At 41.1% G+C, this 13,350-nt stretch overlaps 1 protein-coding gene across 5 annotated transcripts in view; it reads left to right on the top strand.

Annotated features, from left to right (window-relative positions):
• SUPT20H (SPT20 homolog, SAGA complex component) overlaps window positions 1-13,350 on the top strand; it is a 179,133-nt gene that overhangs the window by 106,411 nt on the left and 59,372 nt on the right. For all 5 annotated transcript variants that reach the window (XM_063951846.1, XM_063951849.1, XM_063951847.1 and 2 more), the window contains 4 exons: window positions 301-418; window positions 523-628; window positions 9,741-9,896; window positions 11,126-11,432. In XM_063951846.1, coding sequence (XP_063807916.1) covers window positions 301-418; window positions 523-628; window positions 9,741-9,896; window positions 11,126-11,432 — 687 coding nt within the window. The remainder of the gene's footprint in view (window positions 1-300; window positions 419-522; window positions 629-9,740; window positions 9,897-11,125; window positions 11,433-13,350) is intronic.

The following is a 13,350-nucleotide window of genomic DNA, read 5'->3' as shown; positions in this document are numbered from 1 at the left end:
ATCCATATGCATGAGAATGCAGCTTATTCATGTAGTGGCAAATAGTAATATCACTGAGTCATGAGGCGTTCCATGATGCTATTAGTTATTGAAACTGGATTGTATTTGTTAAAACATTTAACTAATGATGATGGGATGGCGGCAAGTGGTTTGTCCATACGTACTTTTATATATATATATATATTCTACTGAAATTGAAAAAAGAAAAAAAAAATAGTATTCTAGTAAAAGTGGTATTTGAAAACACAAAAACATTTGCCCACACATTTACCAATATACCCTGCATAATTTTATCCGAAGAGTTGTCAGCCAGTATCACGATCTATTTGAAAACGAGTCCAAAGGATTGGTGAAGATGACTTACAATGCCGGAGGAGTGACCAACCAAAATCCCTTTTCCCCAGGCAAGGATATCGAGGTACGTGACTTGGTGTTACTTAGTAACTATTCTGTGTCAATTATATAATCAATGTGATTGTTTTGCTCCTTGTTTACAATTGAGGTGTTTTTTTTATTGCTTAGTCGGACAGCATCTCAGGATCTATCCAGCCCTCTATGCTGGGGAAAGGTGTTAAGCACAGGCCATCTCCAATCAAACCTCCTATAAGCTCTGGGAATGCTTCTGCAGGTAAAGTTATTCTCATTAGTTAGGTAGCACCTATTTAACTTCCTTATGACCTTTATTACATTGGTTCTGTCCAGAAAGCATAGTTGCCAATATTAGATAGAATTACTCTGATTCTAACACTATAATTAATTGAAATGTAATTTTCAAAAAGAACCATTTGTTTAAAAAGAGGAAAATGCTGAGTGGGGGTAGTTAAAAGGCAAATTTATGTCAAGTAATGGTTAGCCTGCTCTCCTCATCTAGGTGTACCAGTTTCAATGGGCCTGATTAGGGTTTGTAAGCAGAGCAAAAAAGCACACAACTGGGCAAAACCATGTTGCACTGCAGGTGGGGCAGGTGTAATATGTGCAGAGAGATTTAGATTTGGGTTTATTATTTTGTTTCTGTGCAGGGTAAATACTGGCTGCTTTTGCATGGAGCCCACAAATGTTACACAGCTTTATTTTTACACTGCAATTAAGATTTCAGTTTGAACATGCCCCACCCAAATCTAAATCTCTCTGCACATGTTACATCTGCCGCACCTGCAGTACAACATGGTTTTACCCAGCTGTGTACATAATTGGTTTGCTACCAAAACCTGAATCAAGACCATCTATTTTTATTGTATGCTATTGTAGGTGGATGTACTGGGCATATTATTGCATTAATTGCCTGCCTCCTGTCTCCCTCATTGTTTATGTCCACACAGCAGCAACCAATGTAGCAGTGCAAGCTGTAGTGCAATATAAAGAGCTTACCCAAGATTGATGTGTAATTCCATAGGTGTTGCCATTGCAATTGTTTTTCCATATTGTTTAAATACCTCTGTCTCCATAGTGAGCAGCTGTTAGTTATTGATAACCTCATTGGCTTAAATTCAAAGTAGATGGTCTGGGGTGCATGGACAGATCCCTCTTTATGCCCTACTCACTCCAGGCCACTGCACTGAAACTTGCCATTCTGATGTCCTTTGCGGCACCCACTGTTATTCCCTGCTGTTCCCATCTGTACTGTACTTGGCAGCACCGTTTGTTGAATTGCTTAGGGTTGGAAGATTCCCAAGGAAGCTCAAAATAAATTAGTAATAATTAGAAACAATTCCGTTCTGAAATAAACTATATAGATCTTTCTTTTTAAAAGATCTTTCAGGTCTTGATCAAATGCAATTATCAATTTGTTCATGTACCCTTTAGTGATATTCTCTACCCTTGCCTTATAATATGGACTGATAAAGCTCATTGTTATTTACAGCTTGTTTTTAAATGGTTTTAGTACAAATGGTATTTTCCTCTGCAACAGAGATAGTGATGTCCAAAAAAATCTATTTAAGAATTGTGATATTAATGTGTTCATCAAACCTCAAGATGGCACTTTAAGCCCCTTCCCTAATAAATAACAAACCATCAATATGCTTGCCATGGAAGATCAGATGTTCCCTAAATGGACCAATTCAATCATATTCCTCCTTTACTCGACCCATAAATTCAGTAACTTGGTGAAACTAATATCATCCCCATAGTTGTCCTTTGAGTCAGCAAATGACTATTAAAAGTATAATTGTTCTTTAAAATAGATCTATTTAATTAGAGAATACACTCTGTGTTTTCCAAGGTGCCGATGTCTTTTGCATTTTCCTTCTTTTTTTTTCTTTTCTTTTCTTTTGAATGTTGTAATACCGAAGTCATAAGGAATGTTGGCATACCGTGCAAGGACATTGCATGTATGCCAGTGATAGCTATCTTTCCATAGTATATATAGGGTTCACGCTAGCCTGTTTTAGTAGGGCACTGCGCCCTGCCTGATGATTAAACGCCAAATGTGCCCTGGCGCACACCCCCAAGATGTGATGCAGAGGGGCTGCACCATCCCCAATAGTGTTGTAGATGGGACTGTGCCCCCCCTCCTCAGGCAGCCACGCCCCTTTTTTGGGCACGGACGATGATACTATGCCCGCCCCATATCGCCCTGCCCGCTATCTGGCGGGAACACTATATATCATTTTAAAAAATACTGTTATACTTGCGGTGGATTAACCTCCAATGTTGGTATGCATGAATTTCTTCAGTGCCTGTTTGTGATTGCTTTTAATAAATTGTTACACTTTTAATGCACTATGTTGCACCCCCTTTATTCCTCTTTGTAGAATATATAAATCTTAGTACTGTAGTGGTGTCTTTCTTTTTCATCCACTAGGGGTCACTGGAGTACTCTTGGGATATGGACGGCGTAGCAGAAACAAAGGTACTGAATATTTAAATTTAGAACTCTCCACCCCTCCATATCCCAGAGTACCTCAGTGTACGACCTCAGTGTTTTTTCTGTGCTCAAAGCACTAACATCGGCTTGTGGGAGTTCCCACACTTTGTGGAAGATTTTATTAATTTTTAATTTTTACTTTTTATTTTTTAATTATTTTTTTCAATAGCACATCCCTTCCCAGTTTCAAGAAAAACATGGGTCTGGGATAGTGCCGCTGCACGGGCAGCGCATGGCGTGTCGGTCCTCACAAAGAGCACCCTCACAGCCACAGGCAGCCCACTGCTCCTGCAACAGCTGGACGGAGCTTATACATAGAAGCCCCGTCGCAGCCATGACTAAGATGACTTGAAAGCTGGACGGAGCTTACACATAGAAGCCCGTCGCAGCCATGACTGGACAGCTGGACGGAGCTTACACATAAGAAGCCCCGTCGCAGCCATGATCGGACAGAGCAAGGTAGGCTGGGGAACGGGGCGGGCAGCGCAGGCTGCCGCCCCGCTAGGTGGGTCAGTTTGATATGCCGCGTCCGCCGCTCATAGTCCGCCCGCCACAGCGCCCAGCCGCTACGTCTGAGAGTCGCTCCATACGGCAGCGCTACGTCCGCCCGTCCCAGCCGCTCCGTCCGGCCGCCCAGCACCATCCACCCGCAGACGCTCACTCAGTTCCCAGCGCTAACAGGGTGACAACCGGGCCGCCGCTCCGTCCGGCCGCCCAGCACCATCCACCCGCAGATCAGTGCCAGCGCTAAGAGGCTGCAAGAAGGCCTCCCTGCAAGTCTTCCCGGGCTTCCCGCGGAGACACAGCATTACAGGGGGGAAGGGGGGCGGTGGAATCTGGCGGATCACAGCGGCAAGGGTATGTAAAATACCTATATGAACAGCAGCCACAGTTTATGTATATGCAGCTATATATATGGGACAGGTATTCATTATCACTATAAATAATGCAGACATGTATTGTAACCTGTCCTGTGATAGGCTATTGAGCCTATATTAATGTTTGTGATTATCACTAAATAATAGGCTATTGAGCCTATATTAATGTCTGTGATTATCACTGTATAATAGGCTATTGAGCCTATATTACTGCTGTATAATAGGCTATTGAGCCTATATTAATGTCTGTAATTATCATAGGCTATTGAGCCTATATATATATTTATTCATAGAGCATGTGTTGTACCCTGCCTGTGATTATCACTGTATAATAGGCTATATTAACACTGAAACAATTGTAACTTGTTCTGTGATTATCAGGGTCAGCATGGCAAAGGGGCCATTTTAACCATGCTTCCTGTTGTTTTACAGTTTGTAATTCCGGAACATTCCTGCCCTACATCTCTAAGCCACCAGAGGCGCAGGGGTGTTAGTGGGAATTTGGTTCGGGTTTCACATAGGCTGCCCATGTGAACTGCTTTTCAGCATAAAGATATGCTTTTCAGCAATAAATATATATATATGACACATAATAACTTCACTAAGTCGTGCAAGTGTCTGTCCGTTGCCTATTGTGGTGTCTGTCTGCATAGGGAGTAAGGCTCCAGCGCAGACTTAAAATAATTTTAAAGATCCTATGTTAAGCATTGGCAATTCAAATTAAACTCCGCTCGATAGGAGCGGTAACATCGGAGTCTCGGAAGTTACTCCGCCAGCTCTAACGAAGGACAGTCTTTCCAAAGGGCCAATTTCCCTTTGGGTACCAGGGTGTTTATTTAACTGGTCTTATAATTTAATGCACTCGGACGATTCTATGTCAAATCTCACAGCGATAACTACGAGTGAGAAGGGTACATTAGACCAGCACTCAGATAGTGCGGGGTTTTTCACAACCATGCATTGCTAAAACCCAGTGAGTCAATGTCTCCATTTTTACAGAGACTGAGTAGACTCTAACCACTATTTAATCGTTTCCACATCTAAATGACGCGATCCGCCATTGGTGAATTCGTCTGTGTCAAACATTATAAAGACCCAAGATACATTTGGGTCACTAGACTCTATGTCTGGAAACAATGACGATCACTGTTAATGAGAAGCTGCAGAGTATATCTGTAAAGCTTCTGCTAACGCCGGTTACTTCGATTCTCACTTTTCATCGTCGCTAGTTTCAGCACGACAAGGCCAGAGCTTGTTTGGTCCTAAATTTGATATTCAGCCATTACCGCATCCAGTATCAAAACGGAAATACTTGTGCCGGCGTTTAATCCCTTTAGACTTCAGTCTTTTCAAGGCGGTGGTACAAAAACAGTCACGCCTTGTAACGACAGGACGCTACAGTCAACAAGCCAGTGGCTTGACGACCTCTTAGGCCATCTCCATTTTCCAATTGTGGAAGCGCGTCTTTACACGTTACATTTGCGGGGTTTCCAGACATCAACTCATGGATGTCTCCGCTATTTACAGATTAAAGGACAAGACTGCCTCTGTCGAACGTTTTGGCAGGTTGCCATTTAGTCTCTGCTGGTTTCAGCTGTTTTTATTTCCAGGCATAGTACACCAACAGAGTCAGGGTTACTTATTCCCCTCTGTTTGGGGTAACAAAACCAGACAGCTCCGTCGCAGTCTCAATCAGCAAGTCACTTACTGCAGTTTGAAAATGGATTTTCTGCGGTTAGTATTTGCATATTTGGAGCCACAAAATTGCATAATTGCACTTGATCTTCACAATTGCACTTGATCTTCACAATGCGTATTTACCCATTCCGGTTTGGTCACCGCATCACAGGTTCTAGCGTTTGCAAAACGCCACAACCATTAACCATTTCAGGTTCTACCATTTGGCTTCTTGTCAACGCCTCGGGTATTTACCAAAGTGATGTTGGTGAGGATAGCTCATCTCAGAGCCCTGCCAGTGACAATCGTTCCATACTTAGACGATCTGCTCATAAGAACTCTGTCTCAACAGAGTTCCTCTTACTTGCGCTACTAATGTATACTACGGTGGCAGGTCAAGTTCAAAAACAATCGCATCTAATTCCGTCTGAACGACGTCAATTCCTAGGTAAGATTATAAATACGGTAAATCACAGACATTTACCTACTACACCAGCAAGAACAAATATACCATCTAGTAATTAGTGCAAAAGCCACGCACACTAGCGGTACATTGGTGTATTCGCCTGTTAGGAATAATGATGTGTTTTCAAAGCGCTTTAGTTCGCCGGGCTTCACTCGCGTTTCCCACAGGGGGGCGAGGGTGTATATACTCTGGACGAGAGTCTCAGAGGTTCAGGAGTTGTAGTTAAAAAAGGTCAGCGACAGGGGTTCTAAAGCGGATCACGACAGATTGCTGTCGATAAATGTCCTGGAACTCCGTGCAATTTACAATGCACTACATGCTTCGCTTTCAGTCTGACCAAGTGCAGTCAGACAACGCAACGGGAGTTGCATACACAACAACCAGGGAGGACCAAGAAGCCGCATGGCAATGCGGCAGGTAGCTCGAATCCTCAATTGCCCAGAACACCATTATGTGATGTTGTCGACGGGGTTCATTCCGCTAGTGGACATCTGTTAGACAGATGATCTCACCCGTCGGGATTTATATCCTGAAAACTGGGCATTAAATCCAGAGGTGTTTCATATGTGAATCCACAGGTGGGGTTACCCTCAGGTATACATGAGGGCATCTCGCCACAATTACAAACGCTCAGTATGTGTACAGAACGACAGATCACAAGGGCAGTGGCGGTGGAGGTTCTCACATTCGTGTGGTCATACATCCTCGTGTATCTGGCTCCACCATTTTCCGCTGCTCTCTCCGTTGCTAAAACGGATCATAAGACAGTTCGTCACAGTCATACTAGTGATATCTCATGGGTTTCGGAGAGCTTGCTTCTCGAATCTCCAAGGAATACTTGCACACGATCTTGGCCCGCTCATAATACGTCCAACCTGTTACAACAGGGACCGTTCTTTTACCCCTATTTACCTATGTACCGCGGCTGCGGTTGACGGGGTGGGGGTTCAGACCGCCCTCTTAAGAAAAGAAATAGGGCATTACAGTATCGGTTATACCAACCATGTTACGAGCTAGGAAGCCGCTTACGGCAGCTCATTATTACAAAATTTGGTGTGCCTATATAGGTGGGTGTGAAGCTCGGAAGTTTCCGACATCATCTTTCAAGTTACCCGTATTCTGTTATTTTACAGACGGGGTGGGATGGAGAACTGCGTTTATCTGCACTGAGGGTGCAGGTATCTGTGTGGTCAAGTTATTTTCAAAGACGTTTGACTCTATTGCGTCGGTACACACCTTTTCTACAAGGTGTCATCAAATACAGCCTCCATTTATCCCACCTACAGCGCCATGCGACTTGAGGCTGGGTTCAGATTTCTTACAGTTTTCATATTTTGAACCCTTAAAACAAATGGGGATTAAGTTTCTCACTTGGAAAACGTTTTCTTCTAGCCTTAGCTTCGGCAAGTGTTTTGTTTTCATATTTGGGTGCCTTGTATTCCAAGCCACCGTATTTGAGTTTTCTCATGACAAAGCAGAACTTCGGACGCATTCCGATTTCTTATTCTTCACATCAATAAACCAATAGTGGTTCCTGTGTTGACAGCACATTCTAGAATTCTGAATGTGGTACACGCATTACGCGTCTATATGTCCCGAACGTCTACAGTACGTAATACGGATACGTTGTTTGTTCTCTATGATGCGGCCAACTGGGGTTAGCCAGTTTCTCAGCAGACATTATCCAGTTGGATAAAAATGACTACAAGTCAGGCTTACTTTAAGGCTAAGTTACAGTCGCCTTCGTCAGTAATAGCTCATTCCACAGGTTCTGTGGGAATGTCAGGACCAGCTGGTCGTGGAGCGTCTACGACGCGGCTACATAGCCTTCAGTGCACACGTTTGTGCGCGTTTACACGTTATTAAACGGTTGCGGCATCAGCATCTAGCTTTGGCTGCCTACTGTTACAAGTGTCAAACAGCTCTCCCGCCCACGAGGGAAGCTTTGGTACGTCCCAAGAGTACTCCAGTGACCCCTAGTGGATGAAAAAGAAAATAGGATTTTGGTACTTACCAGGTAAATCCTTTTCTTTGAATCCATAGGGGGCACTGGACGCCCACCCAGAGCAGTTTTACCTGGGTTGTTTTAAGCTCAGAGGAGCTTAGGGTAACACATTTTACCTGGTTTGTATTAAGCTCAGAGGAGCTTATGGTAACACATTTTCACCGATTGGTTCAAATTATAAAGGTCTATCGGTTATGGTGTCAACTGTTTAGTTGACAGTAACGTTATGGGTCAACTTTGTTGTTGTCCGTTATGTTATAGGAATTCTCCATTGTCAACCTCTCTATAGTAGTTCGCTCAGTAAAAACACTGAGGTCGTACACTGAGGTACTCTGGGATATGGAGGGGTGGAGAGTTCTAAATTTAAATATTCAGTGCCTTTGTTTCTGCTACGCCGTCCATATCCCAAGAGTACTCCAGTGCCCCCTATGGATTCAAAGAAAAGGATTTACCTGGTAAGTACCAAAATCCTATTTTTGATGTATTCTTTTTCTCAATGCTTCTTTTTATGTAAAAAGAAAAAAAAGTACCGTTACTCCAGAAAACAGATACTGGTACTTGCCTAAAGTTACAAGTTGGTACAAGATTTATACTAGTTTCCACAACTCTGGACTAAGTCTTCAAGCACTTTTTTGTTCTTGCTTCTTTTTTAAAATTATCTACCGATTTCTTCCTTTTTCCAGAACTATGAAAAATTATACCAAAATAAAAAGATTCTATTGAGTGCCATCAGAAAAACTGTACTGGTCTTTCTTATGGTATACTGTCTTCTCTACGGTATCCGGTCTTTAGGTCGACCACACTTAGGTCGACAGTCATTAGGTCAACCACTATTGGTCAACATGCTTTAGGTCGACATGGTCTTTCGTTCGACAAGGACTTGGAAAAGGTCGGCATGAGTTTTTCACAATTTATTTTTCATTTTTTTAACTTTCATACTTTACGATCCATGTGGAATATGATTGGGAATAGTAATTGCCCGAAGCATGGCGAGCCATGCGAAGGGATACGGTGCACTAATTGGGGTTCCCGGGCGCTTTAAGAACAAAAACGCCATCCAAACAAATAAAAAAAACTCATGTCGACCTTTTTCCATGTCAACCTTTTCCATGTCGACCTGCAGACTGTGTTGACCTATTTCAGGTGTCGACCTAGTCACGGTCGACCAATAGTGGTCGACCTAATGAATGTCGACCTAATTAGGGTTGACGAAATGAACCACACCCTTCTCTACGTCCTCCATGTTATCTCTTTCTCTTCTGGGGGTTTCTTTGTATAAATAAAGATTTTGTTGTACAGTATAATTCACCTGACCCATACAGTTTTGGTTTTTTTTGTTTGCAATTTTGCCAGATCCTGTGGTTGGTGTGGCAGTTTTACATGGTTTTGGGTCTTGCTCCCATATTGAGAACAGAATTCTGGTCTCCTTTTGCAGTACTACAATAAATACCTTTATTTGCGAAGGATTATTATCATTCGTACTCCGATACACATTTTCTGAATGAGTAACTAGGTCATAATTGTCAGTTATATATTTGAGGTGACAAACTGAAGAGGAAAGTCTTTTTATATTTAAAAGGACATATATATATATATATATATATATATATATATATATATGTTTTTTATTTAGTGTATGATTTTTTTATGGCAAAACCAACTCGGTTTTGCCTTTTAAAATAAGTTTCCTCTTTAAATCCAGGTGCAAAATTGACAAAAATGGCACTTTGTCAGATCTGAAGCTATTGCATTTACCCCAAGGTGTTAGATGTTTGTTTTCTATCACTGTGTAGATGTGTTACCACGTTATTCAAGTATGCTCACATCATGTTTTATTATTGTTTATAGGTAGTATTTTTAGTCCCCAGCAGCCAAGTGGCCACCTCAAATCCACAACACCTCCACCATCTAAACCTCCCAGCATCTCACGGAAACAGTCTGTGGACCTTAACCAAGTCAGCATGCTCTCCCCATCAGCAATGTCACCTGCAAGTTCTTCACAAAGTGAGTCACGACCTAAATTCTCCATAAAGTCTCCATAGGCCTTTGGTGTAGAGGTCATCAAGATTAAGCTCTTCTATCTAATGGATTGGTGACGCCAACATGTATGCTTGTGTGTGCTCCAAGTGCTTGTAAAAGCCTTTCTAGAATTTATAGCAATGTGTTTTGTTAAATGTATGTATTTTGTGTTCAATGTAATTGTCCTTATGTTTTATATATACATTTTTTCCCCTTTTTTTTCTGTATGCATCCTTAGTGTGTACGTATTTATAAAATGGTATGATGCTAGAATGACTTGTGTTCTCATGCTTTAAAAATTGCAATGCAAGCCAGGTATTCAATGTGACAAAAGGACGTAAAGCGTGATTCTCCTTTTTGTACGATAAGACTTTTTGCATTTTAAAAGCTGCTGTTTTTAAAGAAATATTAAGCTGGCCTGTTACAGCTTTTTGTTTTATATATGTACGACTTGACAGCAAGTCAAGCTGTGCAGCATAATTCATTATGACTTTTTGAACCTATGGTATGTTTATGTTTTTAACAAATAACTGAAAATGGCCTCAAAAGAATTATCCCATGAGGAGTGTATGAAGGATATCGGACATGTGCAAAATGAGCAAAACCCATGTCAGTTTATATTTTTTAAATACTTTGGTTGCATTGAAGTCAGCCAAGCATTTGTAATGCTGTGTGTTGCAGGCAAGACTGGCTTTGTAAACATGATGGAAGTGAACTGAATTTTATTGCCTGTATTTCTGGATTGTTCAAGTTGCATGCATTGTGTGAAAATGATTTTGGAAAAACTGTCACATTTTAAGAAAAAAAAAAAAAACAAGTGGAAAAAAAATATATGCCGTTGACTATTTATTTTTCAAAAAATTAGTATGTTTGCTTCAACTGACACCATATGGCCCTTTACTAACAAAATACTATATTTCTTTGATTTGGTTTGCCATTAAATGGGTTTGAAGCATTTGCAATCTGTTAAGGAGGTGTTTTCTTCTTGTTGAGGTTTCATATTGTGTTGCCTTTTGCGGGGTGGGAGGGGGTTAGGTAAAAATGCTGTTTTGTTTTGAAACCTGAGTGTGTAATATATATATTTATTATTTTATATTTTTTGCCGGATATTATTTTTTCATTTATTTTTGTTTAGATTGTTTGTTTTTTTTCTCTCTCCATTTTTAAACAGTTGTGTTTTTGTACTAGTGCTTCTTATTTTTCTCAATGAGCAGGATCCGGAACTCCCAAACCATCTACTCCTACACCAACCAACACCCCTTCATCGACACCGCACCCACCCGATGTTTCGACCTCCGCTCCTCACACTCCTTCTGTAACCCCCACACCCCAAGATTCAAGCTTTAATTCACAAGCTACTTTGATAGCTCCGTTTGCTCAGCAGCAAATGTCTCTGAGTCAGGGGTTACCTGTAATGACCATTCCACTGTCTACCATGGTAACATCTATAACTACTGGGACTGCCGCTACCCAAGTAATGACAAATCCTGCAGGACTTAATATCATCAATGTAGTTGGATGGTAAGTTACCTTTATTTTTGGTACTCATCATTTTTTTTTTTTAATTTATTAAACAAATCGGTATTATCTTTTGCATCTATCAATACAGTTATTTGAAGTACCAGTGAAATCTGGCATTCTATTCAGTTCAATGGAAAATGTCTATTGTGTGCCTAGCCACAGGGTAAAAGGTGGCCTCACAGCAGCCTAAATGTGAATCTGTGTTCTACCGAAGTTCTTAATAACCTTTCTTTTGCTGGGTGCCAATCACATGGTATATTGCAAGCTTTCATGAGGAGAAAGAGAACTAGGTGTATAAAGAGAGAGAATATAAGAGGTGGATGACCAGAGTTAAGGTGCCCATACACAAATGCAATTTTGTCTGATTTCGATGCATCAGACAAGAAATCGGATGAAAAGTTGCAAATCGCTGGTCAATCCGATGCGTGGTCCCGTGCTCATCGGATCGGAGCCTGTGGATTGCAGAGGCTGCACTATAGATTTCTCGGTCGCGGCGGGCAGTTCAAGGGCAACGTATGCGACTTCTCCCCTTGGAGAAGTCACACTAGTGTATGGCATACTTGCCTACCTGACCCTCTCCATGAGGGAGAAAATGCTCTGTTCCTGCACTTTCCTGGTAATGTATGATTGCCATCACCTGTGGTGAGCTAGTTAATTGATAAGAAAGGTGTTTCACCACGGGTGATGGCAATCATACATTACCAGGAAAGTCCAGGAACAGAGCATTTTCTCCCTCATGGAGAGGGTCAGGTAGGCAAGTATTGTGTACGGGCACCTTTAGTTATGATTTGGGATACTGAGGCACTTAAGAGGTGGTCCATTGTGGATACTCAGGTCTGTTTACATAATGGACCTAATGTAGTTTTTCAGTGTGAGTCACCAATCTGCTCCTAAGAGCTACACTGTTAAATGATTACAGTCACCCATTTCTGGAAGAAAAGCAAGCCTGTTCCTTGATTATGTAGAACTAATGACGTGCGTGTAGTAAAGTTGGCTTGGATAGATGGTGTGTGTAGTGAAGTTGTTATCTGATTGGACAGCTGTTCCTCTCCAATTAGGACCAAATCCACTACATGCCTCATGTATGGGCTGAATTAAATTGAAAATCAATGCGAGTGGACCAATTGAATCAATTAACAGTGAATTATGTAAAATGGTGAACTATGTAAAGTACAGCTGTTGATCCGATGTGGGCAGTTTCTTTAAATTGGCCTCTCTAAAATGTAAACTAGCAACCAAAATGTGCTAATGGCTTATGAAACAAAGCAAAGACCTCAGCATTTTCAATGCTGGTTTTAAAAGCATTATTATTGGGTTTAGGCATAACTTAAATAAACTTTAAATAGCCCACACTCAAGCATGAATAAATGCTCCCAACATCAAGGCACCAATTTCTAATCTGGAGATTCTCAATATTTATTTTACAGATGCTGTATATTTTTAATGTCTTCTAAAATAAATAGGATAGAACCTGCAATCAGAATAGAAGGGTGATCAAACAGGACAGTAAAAGCTTTACATAATTACAACCTGCAGATTATATGATTATGTACACATCTTTATGCAAACCTGAAAAGTGATCAGTAACACTAGTCTTGTCGGACAGTGGCATATTTCTGTGTTAATGCTTCAGACAAACCAGCCTTTTCTGTATCCCCCTCAATATGCAACACTCCATGTTTCTTTGCTACATAATGGTGTTCTACAGGCTATTAATGTCCTTGTTCTACAGTAGTACAGTACATTTCCAACAATAAAATTTACATTACTTTTGCCTGTTTCTATTCTTGTCTTACTACTTTACAATGTTCAGAACTCTGAATTCCTTTCTGTTTAAATAAAGTAAACCTTTCTATCTGATAGTGCTCCTTTATTCTTGCATTTCATTTACATCTTTTACTGCATGTGTGTGCTTTTC

Source organism: Pseudophryne corroboree, chromosome 2 (genome assembly GCF_028390025.1).
Source record: "Pseudophryne corroboree isolate aPseCor3 chromosome 2, aPseCor3.hap2, whole genome shotgun sequence".
Lineage (NCBI taxonomy): Eukaryota > Metazoa > Chordata > Amphibia > Anura > Myobatrachidae > Pseudophryne > Pseudophryne corroboree.
This window is presented reverse-complemented; position numbering and strand designations above follow the sequence as displayed.